This window comes from Notothenia rossii (assembly GCF_949606895.1).
Source record: "Notothenia rossii genome assembly, chromosome: 1".
In the NCBI taxonomy this organism is placed as follows: domain Eukaryota; kingdom Metazoa; phylum Chordata; class Actinopteri; order Perciformes; family Nototheniidae; genus Notothenia; species Notothenia rossii.
Genome location: NC_136912.1, coordinates 27,277,927 through 27,300,731, shown reverse-complemented (window position 1 = coordinate 27,300,731; position 22,805 = coordinate 27,277,927). Strand labels below are relative to the sequence as shown.

The window sequence follows — 22,805 nt, the reverse complement described above, 5'->3', positions numbered from 1 at the left end:
CTGTGTTGGCTTTTTCTTTCTACCCTTTCAATCACACAAAGATGTTTTTAATTGAAGGTATCAAGACACGAGTACATTTCAAAAACAAATAACAGTGAAATAACTTCACAAAATTGTGTTTCAGTGTTTATTTTTATACCTATACTGGGGAGTGAAATGTACCACATATTGCTCCTTGTTTGTTCATTAAATCACTATTCAACAACCTAAGGCTGTATTTGTAATTGACACAATATAAAGTATTACAGCTTTATTCTATGATCTGACAAATAAACTGCTCTACATTCACTCGATAAGGAAGATGTTCTTGTTAATGTCAAATCACAGATGCAGTAATACACATGGAAAATCTCATGAAGCGCACAGGTCTTAATAGCCAACCACACTGGCAAGCGATAACATTACATTGCATTTATCCAAAGCGACTTACAATAAGTGCGATAGATGTAATCCTTAACGGTGACATGCAGAAGATCAATCAACAATAAAACATTTAGACCTTCAAAGAGCAAAGGACCTTTTAAGCTCAGGTTGCTACTCCCTTCTAAGCTTATCTACCTTGTGAAGCCAAACATCACACATTTCTTGACATTTTGACTGTTCTAACAAAAACATTTTCTTGCTGTGCGTAAAAATCTGGGTTTGTGCCATCCATCTGAAGGGACTTCCTGCCAGTTTGACCATTCATGTTGTTATGAGTCCTCCAATCAGTCATCTACTGATTCTGCTCCTTCATTGCCAGTTCCTGCAGCTTGACAGCCTTTTGAGCCTCCATCTGCATCTTCTCCAGTTTCTCCAGTGTGACTGATTTGAGTGGGAGCAGCTTTGGCTTACACAAAACCATGGTAGGCACATCTTCCATGGAAAGTTGCCCTGTGGAGTTTGCCAAAATAGAACACAACATCAATTATCAACAACTAATCTTGGCTTGAATGCAAACATATTAAGACTTGGCTGGATGGTAGTCCGTCACAAAGAAGCAGTGAAAAAGTTCTACCTAAAAACTTTTAAATAAATTACAAATGTGAAAGCATCACTGGCAAACAGGTCTGCAGTTAAATTGTGTCACTCAAGGAGCCTCCAACCCTTAGTATTTTAAGGACCACATGATATTTGCAGTTGTGAATCATTACATAATTGTTTGCTGATGTTTTTATAAAATGTTTACACTGATGGTCAGTTTTGCATCACTCATTAAAACATCTGGAAATGTAACATATCTGTCGGTCTGCCCATAAATTACTTGTGAGAAATTATGGCACTTTTAACGCCATGAACTACAATTCATTTATATACTTTTTTGTAGAGCAACAATGTCAATGGTTTTGAGCTGTAAGAGAGACTGTAAAGAGCGGGCACAGAGCATCACTGACTAATTTTGCAAGCTTTTGCACATTTCTAAACAGTTCACATGTATTGAGTTTCGCAGACAGCCTTTTGTTTGTAAGTGCTGCTGTCCAAATAGCTAGCTGCTGTGGTACCCACCTTGTTTAGGCAGAACTTCTCTGAATATTGACTTGACTTCTGGCATTGTGTCTTCTTGTGGCTTGCTGAAAGGTAAACATTTAAGTTTATTAAATGTAACCAGATTTATCTTACATACATGAATGAAACCAAGGTTTTACTGGCACTGAACTTAGTGTCTGCTAATGCAAGCAGCTCTGGTTAAAAAAGAGCAGACAAACATTTAAAAATGTGACACTGGGTTCATCAGGATACCTGTTAATGTTGCTGGGTATTCTTTAGTGGATTTTTTAATGCAGAACACGGAGGATAGTGAGATAACATTTTAAATGTATTTCGCAGTGATAAGTTACAACAGTTACCTAGTTTAATATCAGTATATGTAAACAGAGTAACATCAGTAAGGCAATACAACAAAGTAAAACTCAGACAAAGAAAACACTTAACCATCCTGTAGGAAATAATAATCATTTAACATGTAACAAATGTAACAAAATCTGTAATAACCGTGCAAATACTTTTACTTTCAATGCTATTATCTGGCTGCTATCACATCACATGTACATGTTACACTAATGTATCTATTTATTTTAAATGGGTACCTTGGTGAATTGTAATTTGTGTAATTGCTATCTTTAAGATTGTATGCATGACTCTTATTTAATATTTTGCCTCTTCACTTTTGCTGTAACAAAGTAAATGTTCGCTCTGTCGGACGAATAAAGGTATTTTGATTCTGATACGTAGCTGTTTCAATATTTTATCTGTAATTTATATTTTTATTCGACCCCAATTTCCACCTTGGTTCCGATGTTACGTAATTTTGTTCGACGAGTTAAAATCCGACACTTACCGACACCGTAAAGTATAGGATAACAGCCGACGTTAGCTCAAAACACTAGCTAGCTTTAGTACGTACTATCACAACATATGCCCAGCTATAGTAGCGGTATCTTTCTTTTATCAAACTACCAGTCAAATACAATTATTAAAGCTGACAATACACCTAGGCCTATTTATATTTACTGTGTCGTTTGTGAACACATTTAAATCATAACAAATTGGAAGAAAAAAAGCCCACCTTTTAGCAACAGGAAGAGATTACGGTGGTTGTCAAGCCAACGCTTGCGTGAGAATCACGTGACGTTCTTCGCCTCTTATTTATCAGGCACAGCGCTGCACTGACACCTGCAGGCAGAACAGCGGACGATATGTCCCAATGTAAACGTTTTGCATAATTGTTGTAGTAATATCTTCCATGACGTGAATGTAGTTAGAGATTAACAGCTTTATTTCCATGTATTATTATATTCCACTGTTTTATAGATGACAACATGTAGGCCTACTGTCTACTCCTTTATATCTTTAGTTCACAGTGGCTGAAAAGTATGTAATACATGTGCTAGTTGTTATTTTACTTGGATGTTTCCGTTTTATTGTGCATATGTGAACATTGTAACTCCACAATGTGGGTTTCATACTCCTCTGCTGAAGGAGGAAAGTTTCTCTGATTATCTTAAATATTAGTTTAAGGTGTGTACATACAAGTACATCTAGTTTTGAAGCCAACCGAGATGTATTCATTTACCCAAATGATAAGGAATAGTGAAACTCCCAGTAAACATGCAGCTTAAATTTAATATTTGTGTTTGAAATTTGAGAAATTCTGGATCCAGCGGTTCTACTTTCAAATTAGAATTATTTGTATAATATTCGTATAAACTTGGATTTTTCGATTCTTTGGGGAAATCATAGCAAACACAAAGTTGTTCAGAGCATTGTTCTAAAAGTTCTGCATTTAAACTTCACTTAGGAAAAAGAAAAAGAGTAAAGGCATCAATATGCTCTTAGATATATTATACATTGTATACAGGAAGGCAATATTGGATGACAATAATTGAGGGTTGATATCTTTGATATTCTATCTGATCAACGTGGAGAACATTATACTTGTTTCGTTATTTAATGTATTTAAACTTAGTGGGTAATAAAAACGATTCTGATTCTGATATTACTTTACAAACTGCTGATTAGCAGCCTCTTTGATATAATAGTGTCATCATTAATTGAATGGCTATGTTGTAGTGGAATACAACTAAAACATTTGCATCTGAGAAATAGTGGAATAAAAGTATTAAGTAGCAGAATATAAAAATACTCAAGTAAATGTAATTACTTTCCAGTAATCATCCCCCTGTAGGGGATGTTTAAACACCATTTGTATTGTGGGGTTTTTACTTGTTGTAATGGAATACAAGTGTAATTTTTATTATTTATTACAAAACACATACAAACAAGTATTTTACTTGTGTAGCATGTTTATGTAAATGAAGTCAATGTTTATAGGAATATTTGATTGTATTTCAAAGTCTCGTGATAACATTGGTTAGGCGTGCGAATGACGCAGTTTGGTGGCAAGGGAGGGAGGGGAGCCGAGCAGCAGTGTAGGAAAAGAGGAGGAAGCAGCAAGGATGGCGGAGTCACACCTCTGAAGGTAAAACAGTTATATTATCACATTAACAGTGGTCGTTTTAGCCCCACAGCACGGTTTCGCATCATGCCAGGGATAGCACACCCTCCAGTCTCTCGCTGCGGCGTGTTTATGGTTTAAGTGTCATTTTGAGCTGGTGAGTACGAACGCACTCTTTTGTTCAGCTTCGGAATGGCCGCTGTTTTTCAGAGTGTTTTCTTTTTTTCTTTAGCTAATATTCAACACGGGAACGGGTTGTATATACGATGTTACAGTTAGTTTTTACCTTGTGTTTCTTAAATGGCTGCTCTCATGGAATACCCCCTGCCTCTACCGGCTGTTCTCTTTGGGTGTCTTCTGCCCGCTCAGCTGGCCGCAGCAGACCTTTCTCTCTCGGTCAGACTCACGGCGGACGGGTCGGTCCGACAGCCGCTATGCTCGGGCCTACACACAGCTAGCTTTGCTTGGATAAAAGCTCACCGCTGGATGTGAGTTAATTTGTCAGGCAAATCACCGACCCATTTGTAACGTGCTTTTTGCGTAACAATGGGTCTTGGTATTATAATGTTACATTTTGCCGTTACTTTTACTCGTTTGAGTCTTAATGTCGCTCGCTAAAATGCTGCTAGCTGCTGGGCTAACCTGCTCGCTAGCTGACGTTAGCACGTTAGCGTTTGGGCATAACTGACGTTTGCTTTGCTGTTGACGTTTAGCTTTGCTCCTTTTATTTCCTGCCTTGTTGTCAGTCGTTTTAGTCGGCTAAGCTACAATGTTTTCCTCTTTTAAAGATTTCTTGATGAATATTTATATTGTAGATATTATCTCACAAACACTTTAAAATGTTGGTTTGGTTAACATTAGACAGTTTAGCCTACCCATATTGGGTAACGACTATCGATGTTATTTAGCTAACGTTAGTTTATGTTGGGTTAAGGTTTAGCATGACAACTGTTCACGTCACACCAATGATCAGTGCCAAAACACAAAGTGGGTTTATCGTAATTATCCATATTATGTACAATAATGAATCTCTAACTGTGACTTCACATCCTGACCTGTACAGTTTTTGTCAGTTATCAGTTTGCAAGGATTTGTCATTGGCACACGTACGTTAGCCATCAGGCTAGCTGCGTCCTGTGGAGTCCTGTGTAGTAGCAGTAGCTGATATCTGCCACATCACATCGTTTGATATTTCTTCCATATATTACACAAATAACCATGTCACTGACAGGCAGGGTTATTCATGCTTTTATTTGTATTTGTTATTTTTGTGTTTGGTAGTAGCACACTGTCAACATGAACACAGGAGCTGATTTTTAGACGCATACTGAATCGAAATCTGTAGTACATGTTGTTATATAAAAGCACTTCATTCGTTACATTTGTTTAATTGCATTCTCTGATTGCTGCATTTCTTATTTAATCAAAAGGCATTAAAAGGAGCAAACAAAAGCATGAGAACAGCAAACTGTTCTGCCAAGGCCTAAATGCTCTGGCATTGTCAGTTCCTAATGGAAACTTCATGAGTCTCGATGTGGTTTGCAAGTGCTATGAAATATGTAGTGGCACTTTATGGTGGTGTTGTGTGTTTGCTGATGCACATGCGTTAGCTTTGATCCAAAGCTGTGTACATGTGTGACCTAATATGTATATCTACTGAATGAGTGATATTGAATAACGGGGACCCCTATGCTGCTTGCAGGTTTGGTCCGTGAGAAATTGCTATGTTAAATTGAAATTTTCCAATGCTTTTGGCCAACATATGCCACAAGGGCATATTTAAATAAGTCCCCCACATCTGGATACTAGACAGTTGTTAAGGCCAATGTAAAGATTGGAAATTGATTTAGAGCATCCAAAAATAGTTGAGTTTTTAAAATAAAAGACACTTTACTTAATGCTCGGACTGCACATTACATCCCGAACCCCCTTTTTTAAATAACAGCTATCGCTATTGGTATTAAACCACTGTGTTTTGCCGAAACTCCTGCGTACATTTGAAAAATCCAACCATGAGCATGCCTGGTTTGGTTTATATATTTTCTTTTAATGAGCTGAAATGAATTTGCTCTATGGGATTGCCAACTTTTCCTCTGATCTTGTTTGGTCTTCATTCGGTGCAAGCAGAAAACATCAAGTCTTTTAGATGCAGGGATACATCTATATGCAATCACAAGTTTACATGTGGTTTGTTATAAACCGACCAGGGAGTATAACCATAAAAGGAAGTTGCTGGCACAGTTAGACTGAGATGTCTCTTGCAGTTGCGCTGGCCTGGATATTTTCATGTAATTGTAATACTTATTTTGTGCACAGTTATGCCTATTACAATCACTGTTGCTTTTTTACCCTTTTATTTATGATGGTCTAAAAGAACAGCAGATACCTTTCTTATGTACAGAACACACTGTCAAACATTCTATCATGTTAGGGGGCTGCTATTGACCCAATATTTATTTTACCCAAAAGGTCATATGACCTGTTGTTGTGGAGACTTCATGCTTTGAAGGCCACTTCTAAAGATTTCTCTGGCAGTACTAACCTTTTCACTTAGCTCTGGTCCTGAGCCAAAACTGCCTTTCTTTTTTACCATGGCTTTTGCTTTTACTAGTGCAAGACAGCTTTAGACAAAGTAGCAATAGAGAAGACATTATGGCTCAGTCTGTCATGCAAAGATACAACAAGTAGAGAATGTGGTCTGTATGTCTCTTAAATGTAAATATTCAGTGTGACTATTATGTTTCATGCTTTATAGTGGATGGCCGAATGCATGTTTAGGTGGGGCTGTCGGCTTACAGTAATGTCAACACCCTCTCGGCCATGTTTGTTTAGCAGGAGTAAGTTGGTGTGAGGTTATGCTCTGTACGTTCAACAGATTTGTTTGGAGTGGCACATCATGGTACTGACAACCAAATAAACCTGTTGAAGTGTTGCGGTTTTTTGTCTCATGAATAAGGAAGCATATTGTGAGGGTATCATAACCTTTTTTATTGTACTTACTCTTTTCACTTGAAGCAGCTTACATCGCACCATAATCATTACAACATAACATAAATTCAAATGATGGTTTATTGACATTTGTATATTATCGTTCACTTTTTTCTAGCAGTTATATCTGTTTAGAGAAGTGTGTCAGTGTGGATCGGTTGTGGCAGGAAGGCGTGGATAGGTTGTGTTTCAGACTTTCTTTCCAGCATGAAAACGTTTTCAACTAACAGCAGTTCTTCAGATGTGTGGTTAACCTGCAAAATGTTGCAGAAAAATGCGCAAAATGAGGGAATTGCCTATGTTTTTTTTGTTCACTGCATGCATTACTGGCTTACGTGTTTGTGATCGCCAGCAGTGCCCATTTTTAAAGCGGAACACCTTTTGAATGCTTCCCGGGTGAATATCATTCTGTTTTTTCCCCAAATTATCACACTGACTTTTTTATAAATCGCCCATTTCAAAAGGAAAACAAGGCTATTTTGAGTTTCACAGCATCCATGTTTTATACAGTCTATGGTAGGGCTGTGCATCTGCACTGGTCTCACGATTCGATTACGATTATCCTGTCAACGATTCGATATCACGATGCATACCAATGCGTTGCATCCTCAATTTTCTATATTACTGCACATGGCTTATTTTTCATCAATGAATACATGCAGTAAGATAAATATGAACTCCCTTTTTATTATTTAGAAAGTGCGTCAGAAATCAATAACATAAATGTCTTGACATTAAATTATAAACCTAAATAAACCAATTGTATAGCTCTAGCCTCCCTATATCTGTGTGGGAAATTGTTCCATCCTCAAAAACTAAAAACTAATGCTTCTGCAGCTTCTAGCAACTGTCTTCTGTTAACAAAAGGACACTGAATGTCCTGAATGTGGCATCACTAACATGACTTGAGTCTGAACACAGCAGACAACAGGAGTATTTACAACAGCATATAAAAACAAAAATACTGCATGTGGGTGCGTACTTATTCTCTGTCTTACTGTTACGTAAATCCCATGAATGTATGAGATTAAGTTAGCTTAATCATATCTCAATCACTGATTAAGTGAATAATAATGTTTCTATTAGGTTACTATCAGCCTGTCACTCAATATTTTCAGGGAGGGGTTTGGAGGAACGGAGAGGAGAAGGTGATTGCGAAAGCTTTCCTCCTGGCTTCCCAAACTTTACACATGTATTTATCAACTGAAAATAGCAAGAGGACATTCATACTCTGCAATCCAAGACTTGATTAAATCCACCAAAACCCTGACATGGTGCTAACGGAGCTCGATGCGCGTGAACTGTCAACAGGAGGGCGAGGGGAGCCTCGCTGCGGGGAAGCAGTGTGTGGACCTGTCAGCGCAACTTACATGATGCCGAATTTAACAAACAAAGTTAAATAATTAGTTTAAACGGCATAATAATAAGGACCATCGTCCGTTCTGTGATTCTCCAGAACACACAGATGGCCAGTCCGCCCTTTTTGTAGCATGTTATTTCGATGAGAGATGAGCAGATCGCCTCTGGGCTTTCAACTAAAGACACAGCCACGCAAAAACTGCGGCATTTGTACAGCTCCTTATGGGTACTGCAATTTGTGAAGTGCTTTCCTCCGTGGTGAAACGATCAGCACTGCACCACGGAGGAAAGCGGCAGAAAGTCACCTGGAGTTAAAGAGAGCGGGGCTGCGTTGCGTGCATGGCTTCCTTCTGCAGGTAACGGGGGGAGACGCGCTCTGGCGGCGGTCTCGTTCAGGATCCGAAAAATAAAATGTTAATATTTTGCACACTTATTCCACTAATTCCTAGTGTGCCACTGGTTACGGTGGCACGCGTGCCAGGGGTTGCCGACCCCTAACATAAAATGTTAATATTTTGCACACTTATTCCACTAATTCCTAGTGTGCCACTGGTTACGGTGGCACGCGTGCCAGGGGTTGCAGACCCCTGGCCTATACTATCCCATCAATCAAAATGATTTATTCAGGTCCTGCAGACGAGGTTCATACTCTGTAATGATGACCGTAAAGGTCCTTGCTTTAGGGCAACTGCAAGAAGTGATTTATTTCTCCAAATATCTTTAGCAGTGTTAAATATATTCACTCTAAATGCTGGATCAATAACAGAGATACAGGTGTGTGTGTGTGTATATATATGTATATATATATATATATATATTAGGGCCAGGACTTTAACGCGTTAATTAAGATTAATTAATTACACAAAGATTAACGCGTTAAAAAAATTAACGCATTTTAATCGCACTTATTTTTGCACCGCAGAACGTTTCTCACTGGATGAGTTTCAAGGGTACCGATTATACTGGAGCACCAACTAACGTTCATGACTTCAAACAACAACAAACCACAGTGAACAATAGTCAAACATGAACGAACAAGCTGATGAGACCGCTTTGGTTGGCCCCGTGGATGGGACATTTTGTTTTAAAAAAACGGACGGATGGAAGCGTCAATAAGAGCACGGTTGTTTGCAAATTATGCAAGAAGGAATTTGCATATCACCGCAGCACATCAAGCCTCAAGTATCACCTCAATGCAAAACCTATAGCAGCTAGCGTGGAAGTTAGCCCGACTCGGAGTACAAGGACCCACACCCAATTCGCGTTGATCAAACAGTGGCCTATGCAACAGAGAGATTTTATTTTTCATCAGGATATTGGAAGAATAGGAGGGATTGAGGTCAATCACTGGCACTTTTTTATTTTAAATGGTACAGTACACTTTATGTTGAACTATTTATTATGTTGTTGGTGCAACTGGCACTTTATGTTGAACTGTTTATTGTTTTGGCCAAGGTTATTGAGAGAGTTGGACTGAAATTGATTCGATTTTTTAAATCAACTGTTGGTAAATCAACAAAGTCTGTTATGGCCTCTGAAGCAACAGAGAGATGTTTTCTAATAGTCAGGGTTTCCAATGTTCTGAATGTACTTGAAAGTATTGTGTTATACTTAAAAAACAAAGTGTTATAGTTTACAGAAGGTCTACCTACCTATAGGCTACCTGAATCTCTGAAATGTACTATATTCCTAAATATGCTATTGCTACACTTTATGGCAAAAATTGCACTTTTTTTGTTTGTCTTGGTTAAGAACCACCTTGAAAAAAATAAACAATGTTTTGTTGCTTAAGCTTATGTATTCAGTCATTATTCAATGGTATACTAAAATCCATGTGTTATAAATCCACTGTTCTCAGGTCAAATATTTACATGTGATTAAAAATGCGATTAATTGCGATTAATTAATAACAAAGCCTGTAATTAATTAGATTAATTTTTTTAATCGAGTCCCAGCCCTAATACATATATATATATTGGGGATGTCCCGATAACCTTTTTTTGCTTCCGATTATTGGATTTTGACAATTTGCCGATACCGATTTTTCCCGATCTTTATGCAATGCATTAAGAGAAAAAAAGCATTCAAGTTGTCCCTTAAGGTTATTTTTTTTATGAAAAAAAAAAATCCAGAAAATCACTGTCTGATTTTTAAAGAATTTATTTGCAAATTATGGTGGAAAATAAGTATTTGGTCAATAACAAAAGTTCATCTCAATACTTTGTTATATACCCTTAGTTGGCAATGACAGAGGTCAAACGTTTTCTGTAAGTCTTCACAAGGTTTTCACACACTGTTGCTGGTATTTTGGCCCATTCCTCCATGCAGATCTCCTCTAGAGCAGTGATGTTTCGGGGCTGTCGCTGGGCAACACAGACTTTCAACTCCCTCCAAAGATTTTCTATGGGGTTGAGATCTGGAGACTGGCTAGGCCACTCCAGGACCTTGAAATGCTTCTTACGAAGCCACTCTTTCGTTGCCCGGGCGGTGTGTTTGGGATCATTGTAATGCTGAAAGACCCAGCCACGTTTCATCTTCAATGCCCTTGCTGATGGAAGGAGGTTGTCCCTCAAAATTTCACGATACATGGCCCCATTCATTCTTTCCTTTACACGGATCAGTCGTCCTGGTCCCTTTGCAGAAAAATAGCCCCAAAGCATGATGTTTCCACCCCCATGTTTCACAGCAGGTATGGTGTTCTTTGGATGCAACTCAGCGTTCTTTCTCCTCCAAACACGTCTAGTTGAGTTTTTACCAAAAAGTTCTATTTTGGTTTCATCTGACCATATGACATTCTCCCAATCCTCTTCTGGATCATCTAAATGCTCTCGAGCAAACTGCAGACGGGCCTGGACATGTACTGGCTTAAGCAGGGGGACACGTCTGGCACTGCAGGATTTGAGTCCCTGGTGGCGTAGTGTGTTACTGATGGTAGCCTTTGTTACTTTGGTCCCAGCTCTCTGCAGGTCATTGACTAGGTCCCCCCGTGTGGTTCTGGGATTTTTGCTCACCGTTCTTGTGATCATTTTGACCCCACGGGATGAGATCTTGCGTGGAGCCCCAGATCGAGGGAGATGATCAGTGGTCTTGTATGTCTTCCATTTTCTAATAATTGCTCCCACAGTTGATTTCTTCACACCAAGCTGCTTACCTATTGCAGATTCAGTCTTCCCAGCCTGGTGCAGGTCTACAATTTTGTTTCTGGTGTCCTTTGACAGCTCTTTGGTCTTGGCCATAGTGGAGTTTGGAGTGTGACTGTTTGAGGTTGTGGACAGGTGTCTTTTATACTGATAACGAGTTCAAACAGGTGCCATTAATACAGTTAACAAGTGGAGGACAGAGGAGGCTCTTAAAGAAGAAGTTACAGGTCTGTGAGAGCCAGAAATCTTGTTTGTTTGGAGGTGACCAAATACTTATTTTCCACCATAATTTGCAAATAAATTATTTAAAAATCAGACAGTGATTTTCTGGATTTTCTTTTTCTCATTTTGTCTCTTATAGTTGAGGTATACCTAGGATGAAAATTATAGGCCTCTCTGATCTTTTTAAGTGGGAGAACTTGCACAATTGGTGGCTGAATAAATACTTTTTTGCCCCACTGTACATTATGTTGTGTAATTTGAAACCAAAACTAAGGCCTCAGGATGACTTTAAGACTTGAACATGGTCATTTTTGTTTTGTAACATTAATAAATAAAAATAAAAAATCCTGATCCCCGATTCCGATCTTTTGAAAATCACGTAATCGGCTCCGATCACGTGATCGGATCGGGACATCTCTAATATATATATCAGACAATATGCATGCCGCGCATGCGTACCTGCGTACCAGTTATGTGCACCCCTGGATATAGACATTTCCCAATGTCCCCTCACTTTACGGCAGTAGAAGCACACTCTGATCTGAACGTGTGAAAATGATCATATTTTCTTTTTCTTTTTCCCTAACAGCAAACCTTCGAAGGATTGAAAAAAAAAAACCTTGATGACCTTTGCAGCCCGAAATAACTTGTATCCAAGGTCCTGGGATTGTATGCAGTTCGAACACTTAAGCATGTGGCCCATGGGTGCCACAGTCCTGCTACTTCAAAGGATCTTTTCTCCCCTGGAATTTTAACATAGGAACAAAGTTTCAAAAGCATCCAAAAAACCCTTTGGATCACAAGGCATTTATTTCAAGGATAATCATAAATGTGTGGACCTGTACAGGGATGTTTTCTTTAAAAGCCTACTTGACTGTATGTGTCCCTTTTTTCCCGAATAAGTAACCTAATAAGAGAGACTCCCATGAGCAACTCTGCAGGAGGCTCGATAACGTCGACATGAGTAGTACTTTAGGCAAAGAAAAAGATTCGAAAGAAAAGGACCCCAAAGGTGGTCCAGCTGGGAAAGAAAGGGAAAAAGAGGCCAAGGCTCTAGCCGGCTTAGTCAAAGATGGTGGTAAAGAAACGAAGACCAAAGGGAAAGATGCCAAAGATGGAAAGAAGGACACCAGCAGCTCAACACCGGGTGTTGCCTTCTCGGTTGACAATACGATCAAGCGGCCAAACCCGGCAGCAGGTACACGCAAGAAGTCCAGCAATGCCGAGGTGATCAAAGAGCTCAACAAGTGCCGGGAGGAGAACTCAATGAGACTGGACCTATCTAAACGGTCCATTCACATGCTGCCCACCTCCATTAAGGAGTTGACGCAGCTGGCTGAACTCTACTTATACAGCAACAAGCTGCAGAGCCTGCCGGCTGAGGTTGGTTGCCTGTCCGGCCTGGTCACTTTGGCCCTGAGCGAGAACTCCCTGACCAGTTTGCCTGACTCCCTGGACTCCCTTAAGAAGCTTCGAATGCTCGACCTCCGGCACAACAAGCTGAGAGAGATACCGGCTGTCGTCTACCGATTAACATCTCTGACCACGCTGTACCTGCGCTTCAACCGCATCACAACCGTGGAGAAGGACATCCGAAACCTTTCCAAGCTCACTATGCTCAGCATTCGGGAGAACAAGATTAAACAGCTGCCTGCAGAGATAGGTGAGCAACATCTGTGTTTTAAAGACGGGAATGAAAATCCCCAAATGTAGGCAAATCAAGAAGACACAATTGAAGTCTAGTGGTCATGAGAAATCCAATAATGGTAGCTGCATACCATTGGGTTTATGGCATTAAGCCAGTGTTCATTTCCACCCAAATGATATGTGTGGATAGAATATTTTAAAAATCTTATATTTTTAAAAACAAAAAGCACCAATAGCACCCTTCCTCAGCTCCCAACATAAAAACATATCTTACTATTCAAAATCACATATTTTACTGAATGTTAAAGCGGGGAATCCAGCTGCCCATTGTATTTTGTGTGCTGTATTTTTGTGATTTTAATATAGAGTTCTAGGTAAACATGCTAGTTACTTAAGCTATGCACAAAAGTCATCTGACCTTTTTAAAGGATGGACAAAGATAGATTTCCTCAGTGCAGCAGAGAGTGGGTTACTATAAATACTTTCATCTTGAATAAAGTTGATTCCAATTTTGTGTACATCTTTCTGCAGGGGAGCTATGCAATCTCATAACTCTGGATGTGGCACATAACCAGTTAGAACACCTACCGAAGGAGATCGGGAATTGCACACAGATAACCAACCTCGACTTGCAGCACAATGAGCTCTTGGACCTACCAGAGACTATAGGTACATTTAGTACAGTATATAGTACTTAATTATTACTCAAAAGCAAAGTTATTGTCTGTGGCACCAACTAGATTTGATACATGTTGTAATGTGTCTTTTGTCGTTGTAGGCAACCTTGCAAGCATAAATCGCTTAGGGCTGCGATACAATAGATTGTCAGCGATCCCCAGATCATTAGCCCAATGCCGAGAGCTGGAGGAGCTAAACCTGGAAAACAACAACATTTCGGTGTTGCCTGAAGTAAGTGGAACCAAATACACAATGTTGATTTGAATAAAAATAACATTGTAAGAAATGATAATAATAATTATCACTTGCAGTCGTAATTTGCATTATACTAACATCAAATATTTTCTGCAATGATCTTGCAGGTCAAAAAGTATCAAAGATACAAACAACAGATACATGTTAATGCCTTGAGCCCTCTGCGCTGTTCTCTGAAATGAAGTCTCCAAAAGAGCTGCTGTTTGCATTGTTTAGAGCTTAACCACTTCATTTCTTGTGTATCACCGAGATCCACTAATGTATTCCAAGTAAAGACCGTAGCCTACATTGTTAGAGTCCTGTTCTTATGGTTTGTCATGTCTCTTGCTGTGCTTGGCTAGGGCCTACTTTCGAGTTTGGTCAACCTAACCAGTCTAACACTGGCAAGGAACTGCTTCCAGTCGTACCCTGTGGGGGGACCATCCCAGTTCTCCACCATCTACTCCCTCAACATGGAGCACAACCGCATCAACAAAATCCCCTTTGGCATTTTCTCCAGGGCCAAAGTGTTAAGCAAGCTTAACATGAAGGTATATTTGATTATACATGTTTGCCTGTAGTTAAAAGTGTCGAAAAAGTATTGAATGATATTCAGAATATTTATTTTCACCTCAGATATTTTACTTTTTGAAATGTGGAAAACAAGTGATTCCAATAACACTAAAGATGGCTGTGTTCTATTCAAGTCCCATCAAGTCTTGACAGTGAGGCAATGGGCCAGAAACCCTGAAACGGTATTAGCTAAATTCAGCCATGATTATTTTTTTTAATTTATGGACACCTCTGAATTTCATGCTGTAACCTGTCTAAATATTTTCAGTAAAAAATCAAGCTAGACCGTGAGAATGAATTGGACCTTCTACCTGAGCGACACTGTGTTTAAACGATAAGTACATCGGTAATATACAAGGTTTTAAATCTTAACAAATTATCTATAATCCACTTGTAGCAGTACAGTCTTCAGCATTTTGAATCGTTGACTTTGCTACATTTATAATAAAACTGAACCCTCACAGTAAAGGTGGATATAAATATTTAATAAAAGTGAACAAGGTCTAACAATGTAATTATTTAATTGTTTTAAAGGATCTTAGTTGTGCGTACATTTTTATAACGCCTATTATAGAAGGTAGGGATGGCCAATATCTACATCAATATTATTTAATTACATATGCCGATATTATAATACAACACCTTAGATGGAGCTGCATCACATAAATTCCAGTTTGCTGATAGTGTTGTTCAGAACTAAGGCTGCCTGAACAACACCACCTTTGCTAATAAAGGTATGCCATTATCTTTTCAGGACAACCAGTTAACATCGCTGCCGTTGGACTTTGGCACATGGACGAGCATGGTCGAGCTTAACCTGGCCACCAATCAGCTGACAAAGATCCCAGAGGACGTCTGTGGTTTAGTCTCTCTGGAGGTGGGTCTTGCATTTACACAGTCAGAATTGAGTTTGTGCAATACCAAGTAAGTTTATCAAGTACAAAGAGTATCCTTTATGAATAGAAGTGTTGGAGCCAATATGTCCAGACATTACAGCCCTTATCTTATGAGTAAATCGTTGAGGCATTTTTGCCTTGTTTGACATATATGGATAGCAAAAGGGCCAAAGGGCTTTACTAAGCAACTCTTACTCATGGTATTACGTTTTGGGTTTGGTTGAAAAGTACTGCACATGCCAATTTCCTCAATACTGAAGTAACCTAAGTACAGGCTAAAAAGTCAAACAAACCTTTTTTCACAAGATGTTTCAGTTATTATTAACACAAATATCCAAATGTCTTCATGTGTTGTTTGACATGTTTTTACTGAAACAGTGAAGCAATCTCCCCTGTTTCTTGTTGTATATCAACTTGTCATTGTTTTCACAGGTGTTAATATTGTCCAATAATCTTCTCAAGAAGTTACCACATGGTATTGGGAATTTGAGAAAGCTGCGGGAGCTCGACTTGGAGGAAAACAAGTTGGAATCTCTACCCAATGAAATTGCTTATCTTAAAGATATACAGGTATGTTTTCCTAAAATGCACTTTTCTCCATTATACCTGAAGCTCTTTATTGTTTGTTGCAGATTGTTGCTGTATAGGTTTGTATTTGTTTATATAGGAACATTTTGTAAAAAATCTGATTTTGGCAAATCCTGCTGTAATAAAACACACTGCAGGAGATGGTGATGCATTCCTATAGTATGGCTGTTGAATTGCTTTAAATAAATATGGCTTATTAGAACCAGGAACTAATGAGTACCATAAGAAGCAAAAACACTTTTGGTATTTACACAGTTCAAACAATACTCAATCTTTGTTTATTGTGTTGAAATATCAAACTGAGGAACAATCAATCATAAGAATAAACGTAAACATTTAGAGCCTTATCATTGGCTATATGTAGGACAGTTTTGTATTAAGGAACAGGTTATCAGATAATCAGTTGTGTGATGACAGCAGACAATATAACTGGGTGATAAAGGGTGTATGCTATGTCATTCTAATTCAACCATCTTTTAGAGCACATTATAAACATTGCTCTTTCTCTCTCATTAGAAATTGGTGTTGACAAATAATCAGCTGACCACGTTACCCAGAGGCATCGGCCACCTCACCAACCTTACTCATCTGGGTTTGGGGGAGAACCTGCTGCAACACCTCCCAGAGGAAATAGGTAAGTACGTCAACTGAGTATTCTTCGCTGACGATGCGAAACTAGTGTCTCTTAGTAAAGGGTTACGGTACGATAACACTTTATTGGTCAGATCAAGTCTGAAATTTGACTTGCATCACAGCAGCTCCATGTCCAACACCCACATAGACACATAGACACAATACATGAAACACAAACAACGAACATTTAACAAAATATCACAATCACTGAGAGAAAACCTTTTCATGACCCTTTAGCGTGCATTCGATCTGGGATTTAGCTCTGTATTTACTGTGAGGATTGACTGATGCACAAAGGAGTGCTTCAGTCTGACCTTATTGAATCGTGGGATCCTGTATCTCCGATTAGATGGTAGAAGATCATATTCACTGTTCAGAACATGGTTTGGGTCACAGAGGATGTTGTTGGACAGCCTCACCAGGTTATTTTGATAGGCGGAGTCATAGAGTCTCTGACAGGGGTGACCAACAATCTTTGAGCAGATTTTTAACAGGTGGAGCAGTTTTGATTTTAAAGCTGTTGACTTGTACCAGGTAGTATTGCAGTACTGTAGAATAGACAAGATCACAGATGTAAAGAACAACTTATGTCTTTTTATGGTGTTGTTTCCGTGTTCTTAAAATGTAACTTTATAAATTAGTTTTATCTTTTCATCCTATTTAAAGTGTGACTTTGTTTCCTTGAAAAAATATCAACTTAACCAATCGGATTTGAGAGCTTAACACCTTTGACTCTTCCTGCGTGTGATTGGCTGGTGACCGCTGAGGTTAAGAGTTTAGCCAAAGATTAAAACGGGTGGAGAAAGTAGCTGACGGTGGGTGTATTTTTAGAGTTTTCAGACTGGATTCCAGTGGAAGCAAATGCATCTGAATTAGGGCTGTGCGATTATGGCACACATCATAATCACGATTATTTTCGAGGCTCTCAGACCCGCCTCCCTTGATGACAGCACCAGCTTCGGTTCATGCCTCCTCTAACGGTCACGTCTGTCCTCAGGTACACTGGAGAACCTGGAGGAGCTGTACCTCAACGACAACCCCAACCTGCGCAGCCTCCCGTTCGAGCTGGCCCTCTGCAGCAAGCTGTCCATCATGAGCATCGAGAACTGTCCCCTCAGCCACCTGCCGCCCCAGATTGTCGCAGGGGGCCCCTCCTTCATCATCCAGTTCCTCAAGATGCAGGGACCGTACCGTGCCATGGTCTGAGCCGAAAGCAGCTCACTCCCAGTCCTACTTAACTCCAAACCCTCCACTTGCTCTGCACCCTCTCGCCTGCCCGCCCCCATTAAGTGTATCATACACTGTAAAGAAAACCGACTCGCCACAATCAATGTCGGGGGCGAACACATGGAGGAAGAGGGAGAACAAGCTGATGTTTCTTTCACCATCCTCGGGCAGGAACGGGGCGAATCGTCTGAGACTTGACTTCTGTTTTACTCCAGAGTTTATCACGGTCATTTTCGGACCCCGGCCACCCCTGCTCATGTTTCATTCCCTATCAGAGGAAAAGGTTCCATCTCTTTGCCAAAACTGAAGATATATAAAGTTATATATATTGAGTAACTGTGAGCTAAGTGGCAAATCTTTTAACCATATAAACCGTGCTCCCATTGCCAATGTATTTACAGTAATTACACGCATCTATTATGTGAGCAAGGATACAATTGTATGCAAAAACAAACAAAAAAAGTCTTTGGAACATTTACTGCTGCTGCTGTAATTTTAACGTTGTCATCTTGTTATATTTTCTTTTGATATTCACTTTTTTTTACATCACCTTCGCTCCAGATAACTTATGTTAACGGCTTCTTGACCACAGAGAACAAAGGTCTAATGATGGCATGTTTATAATATCTTTTTGTATTTTTTTTTTACCTGTTTTTGTTATTTTCAAAAACTGTGCCTATGTTTAGAGTGATCCAGTGGTTCATTTCTAGACACAATTGTCCATGAGAATACAAAGATATAAATTATTTCAATAATTCATTTTTTATTACTGCTGTTTTTAAGTTAGTTTAACTTTTTTTTGATTTGCGTTTTTTGCTGTAGAATCAATCTGTTAAAGCAAATGATAAAATTAGTCAAATAGGGTAATTGGAGATCTTTTTAACAAATAACAGCAGCAGTTGTTAAACATTAAGCTAGTAACGTATACATATGAGAAATGCCAATCATAAAAAAGAAGCAAGATGGACTTTTCTCCCGTGCGGGTGGTGACCCCCATCAATATTGCTTTTGTGACAAAAAGTTATTTGGAAAAAAGTCAAACCTACAGAGGTGATGGGATAAATGACGAGATGTTTTATACATGTATACAAATCCTGGTTGTTGCCTTGAGTGCAATTTTAGTTCTGTTTACTGGTTTGATATTATCTTCAGTGTTGGGCTGCATAGCTATCATTCAATTGATCATTGACACACATTTAAGCATTTTGAAAAAGACCTTATCTTGGTGTCTTGCGCTGTGGCGAGTGTATCAGAGCTTCAAAACAGTTTGATAATAAATCATTGACAGGTAACACTTCCTATTGGTAATATCCTTAATTCCTCAGTATTTTTTTGTTTTTGACAGGGTCGCATACAAATCTTAATTACATGATGGAAAATGTTCCCTTGATTTAGATTCCTTATGTAATTATATATATTTTTTTCTTAAATATCTTCTTTTGTCCCACACTGTCCCAGCAATGCTGCTGCTCTTATGCACTTTTTTAAAAAGACATTGGCATCCTCTATATTAAAAAAAAAAAAAAAACACACAGTAGCCTCTCATTGGTTATTTTGAATGGGGGCATTTTGTTTCATAAAGTATTTTATCTGTTTTAAACGGTTTATCATGTAAATTTGTATCAATTGAACATAAATGTTGAGTTTGGCGGGCTCAGAATATACTAGTAACTTTCTTTGGGGAAGTTGTATCCTGTCAATCTTAAAAGGGTCTGTGTGGCTATGAGATGTTTTAAGATTCCCATATCCTGCTTTCTCCATTGCAAGTGAAGGCTTACTGCAGTTCAGATCAGCATTGTTTATTTGAAATCAATTTGCATTGAGTGTGTTCTTTTTTCTAAATGATGAAATGTGTATTTAGTTAGTATTATTTCAAGTGACTGTACATTAAAAATCCCAACAAAAGGTAATCAAACCAAACTTTTTTTTCTTTATGAAAACGTGTTGCATCCCTGCTCTATATTCAATCATGATTCTGTTTTGTATTGAAACGTGTGGGTCTACTTTTTGCAGCAGCTTGGTGTGTTTTACTTGGCTTTGGCTCGTCTCCTCTAGGGTGGGGAGTGATGTGCCGCTGCTTCTGATTTACCAGCAGAATCTGTTGCTGCTTTCGTGGACTGAAACATATGCTGTACAACACGGGGGGGCAGGAGGCGGGGAGCGGTCCACTCCAAAAACTGATACAAACCTGACGAGGCACAAATCCACTGACCGTTTTGATTTGGTGTCAGGCCCGGTGGCTTTTCTCACAGATCAAATCGTTCGGAAACAACGATGATACGGCACAACAAGGTGCATATTTGAGCTATACGCAGTTACAGTACAAGACTGTCGGAAAAGACAACAACAAATTGTAAAAAGGGCTTTCTGTGTTCACGCTCAACAACACACCGGAGGCATTGCGTTCCTGGGTTTTCTATAAAAGCTTTGGAAGTTGTTTTTTTTGTGTATTTACTTTTAGCTGTAAACAATTGTGTGAAAAATGCCTTCAACGTGTACTCAAAAGTGAGACGTGCATTAGGTATGCAGCGAGAGTGCTGTGACCCATTTTTACATTCAGTCTGTGGTTTTTGCGTTTTTATCATGTGCCATTTTGCAAGGTTGAGGTGGCCTGCATGTGTATGAAGATGCAAAGGATGATGGGAGGTGGGGGCACAAACTGAACTAGGCTAATGAACCGGAGAACATTTATCAGATCCTGGAATGTAGTTTTAATGTGCTGTGTAGGAGACGGAGATCACCGACTAGCACATTCAGTTTCAGTTTTGACTTGTTATATCAAAAATTATGACAACGTATTGCATACTGGTGCATCCAAAATATTTGGAGTATAATTGGTGTTTATTTTTCTATCGTCTGTGATTTTTAGGCCATGGAAAGCATCGCAGATCAAAGTAATTTCTCTCATTTTGCTTTTTATTCGGGATCATACAACATGTCCTTTTTTTGCCTGGTTATTTTGTACAGGAAACAAGCATGTTGAACACATTTGTCTGGGTCAGAATCGGGCGTTTTTTGCATATAGGACTTGGATTTAGTGGCTATTTGGTGTATCTGCAAATGCTCCCTTTTTGTATATTGCAAAGGGTATCGAAGCATTGTGTGGCAATTCTTATCCTACTTAATCTACATTGACAAGCAGCCTTAATGGTCCTTTTTATGTGTTCGTTTGGCTATTCCTTGTGTCTATGGCCGCTGACTGTACTTGATAACAAGCAACTGGTCGTTACAATGTACATTTGGGTCTTTCTTTCTGTCTTGTTTTTTTCCTTTTACTCTGTACAGTAATCTGAAATTACGGTAGACTACAAAATGTTTAATGTGATGAGAGTTTTACAAAGAGACATTGCAATGGAAGATAATGCCATTATGCAGTGAGTTTGCATTAGCTTGCGTCTCACTTGTCTTTGGCATTCAAGAGGAATTCCACCAAAACTGGCTTGCAATTATTCTGCAAAAGGTAGACTTTTTCACCAGAAGTTAACAGGATTTATGTTTTCCTAGCAAGTCATATCAGGTTTGAGTAATAAAGATCAAGGGAAGTAAAAGTTACTACACATTACTAAATAAACATCTGCTTTTTGTAATTAAACCAAGTCACTTTTGGTGGAAAGGCCCTTTTTAATGGGAAGCCGCCAGTACCCTCTCTATTGTATCTCCATACTTTTGCTTGACCGCCTTATGCGCACCAAGCAAAACTTTGATGACAATTTGATTTAAACTACAAAGAAAAATAATCTATTTTCTTCTTTTCTTTCTTTAATGTCAGTAAAGGGATCTGGGTCTACAGATTGAACAGATGTTGAAAGCAAAGGTTTTGTGTCAGTTGTCTCTTGACTGGACGAGCAGATGCAGACATGACTACCTCTATGTGAGTCTTCATTGCTAACCGCAGCGACCAAGATCCAGTCTGAGGTGTTTCTACCTGTGTACATACAAAGTTGCGTGTTGGCAGCAGGAATTTCGATTTGGACTAGCAATTCAACCACAATTTGCTTTACTTAGCATCCTTTTGTTGTTTTATTTTGGTTTTACGCCTATACAAGTATTATTTGGCAAATGAAAAAGAGGAACATTGTGTGCTTGGTTGTAAATGACAAACTCTATCAATGCCGCCCCATTGTAAGACAGTTATCCTGAAACCAACTATTGCAGAGTGCTACTTTGCAAATGAGTGAAAATTACCATGTTTGGTGATGTTCTGTATGTACATACATCTTTTTAACTGTAATAAACCGATAAATATTTACAAATTTATGATGCGTCTGTTTATTAATTTCGATAAAAAGAGAACAAAGCAACATTTATATTTTGACAGATATTAGGTAGATATTTTATTTAAAAGTATAAGGATTTGATCACGAATGGATTTGAGTGCTTTTGATTTTTCCCTTTTAGAAAGCCTTTTGACCCATACAAAAAACATCTTCAAAGCTTTTTGTGATAAACCTCAGAGGATAGATTCACAGTTTCAATTCTTAGTTAGCTGTCCTTACATCTCCAGTGGAGAAACAATTATTTCAAAGTATAAAGAAAAACGTACAAACGATAAATGTAAGATTGAGTCTGACAATTATCCTAAAGAAAAACAAAAATCCAATAAAAAGGATGTCAGTGTAGTATTACAATGCTGCATTGATTTGGAGACACTAGTTTACATATACGGAAGCTCTTGAAAACAAATTA

The 22,805-nt window shown here is 38.8% G+C and overlaps 2 protein-coding genes across 7 annotated transcripts; one reads left to right on the top strand and one right to left on the bottom strand.

Annotated features, from left to right (window-relative positions):
- Positions 1-113: 113 nt before the first annotated feature.
- bbip1 (BBSome interacting protein 1) lies at positions 114-4,359 on the bottom strand. Of its 3 annotated transcripts, XM_079664745.1 has the most exons (4): positions 4,221-4,355; positions 2,546-2,652; positions 1,486-1,550; positions 114-873 (listed from the first exon to the last, which is right to left on the bottom strand). In XM_079664745.1, the coding sequence occupies exons 3-4, from the start codon at positions 1,529-1,531 to the stop codon at positions 716-718; spliced, it is 204 nt and encodes a 67-aa protein (XP_079520871.1). In that variant the 5' UTR covers positions 1,532-1,550; positions 2,546-2,652; positions 4,221-4,355; the 3' UTR covers positions 114-715. The 3 variants fall into 3 exon arrangements, with proteins under 3 accessions (XP_079520871.1, XP_079520872.1, XP_079520873.1); XM_079664746.1 differs by lacking the exon at positions 2,546-2,652 and having other exon boundaries at positions 4,221-4,359; XM_079664747.1 differs by lacking the exons at positions 2,546-2,652; positions 4,221-4,355 and adding an exon at positions 2,318-2,504.
- shoc2 (SHOC2 leucine rich repeat scaffold protein) lies at positions 3,846-22,376 on the top strand. 4 transcript variants are annotated; one of them, XM_079664685.1, is made up of 9 exons: positions 3,846-3,958; positions 12,233-13,306; positions 13,822-13,959; positions 14,069-14,199; positions 14,565-14,753; positions 15,530-15,652; positions 16,104-16,241; positions 16,776-16,893; positions 17,890-22,376. In XM_079664685.1, exons 2-9 carry the CDS (start codon positions 12,604-12,606, stop codon positions 18,096-18,098), a joined length of 1,749 nt encoding a protein of 582 aa, XP_079520811.1. In that variant the 5' UTR covers positions 3,846-3,958; positions 12,233-12,603; the 3' UTR covers positions 18,099-22,376. The 4 variants fall into 4 exon arrangements, with proteins under 4 accessions (XP_079520811.1, XP_079520814.1, XP_079520813.1 ...); XM_079664688.1 differs by lacking the exon at positions 3,846-3,958 and adding an exon at positions 3,970-4,091; XM_079664687.1 differs by lacking the exon at positions 3,846-3,958 and adding an exon at positions 4,289-4,422.
- The last annotated feature ends 429 nt before the right edge of the window (positions 22,377-22,805 follow it).

Coding starts and splice junctions, on each gene's coding strand:
- bbip1 (XM_079664746.1), bottom strand. CDS start 1,531: ATGCCAGAAGTCAAGTCAATATTCAGAGAAGTTCTGCCTAAACAAG. Junction 874..1,485: donor AGAAGTTCTGCCTAAACAAG/GTGGGTACCACA, acceptor CAAACTCCACAG/GGCAACTTTCCATGGAAGAT.
- shoc2 (XM_079664685.1), top strand. CDS start 12,604: ATGAGTAGTACTTTAGGCAAAGAAAAAGATTCGAAAGAAAAGGACCCC. Junction 13,960..14,068: donor GGACCTACCAGAGACTATAG/GTACATTTAGTA, acceptor TTGTCGTTGTAG/GCAACCTTGCAAGCATAAAT. Junction 14,200..14,564: donor ACATTTCGGTGTTGCCTGAA/GTAAGTGGAACC, acceptor GTGCTTGGCTAG/GGCCTACTTTCGAGTTTGGT.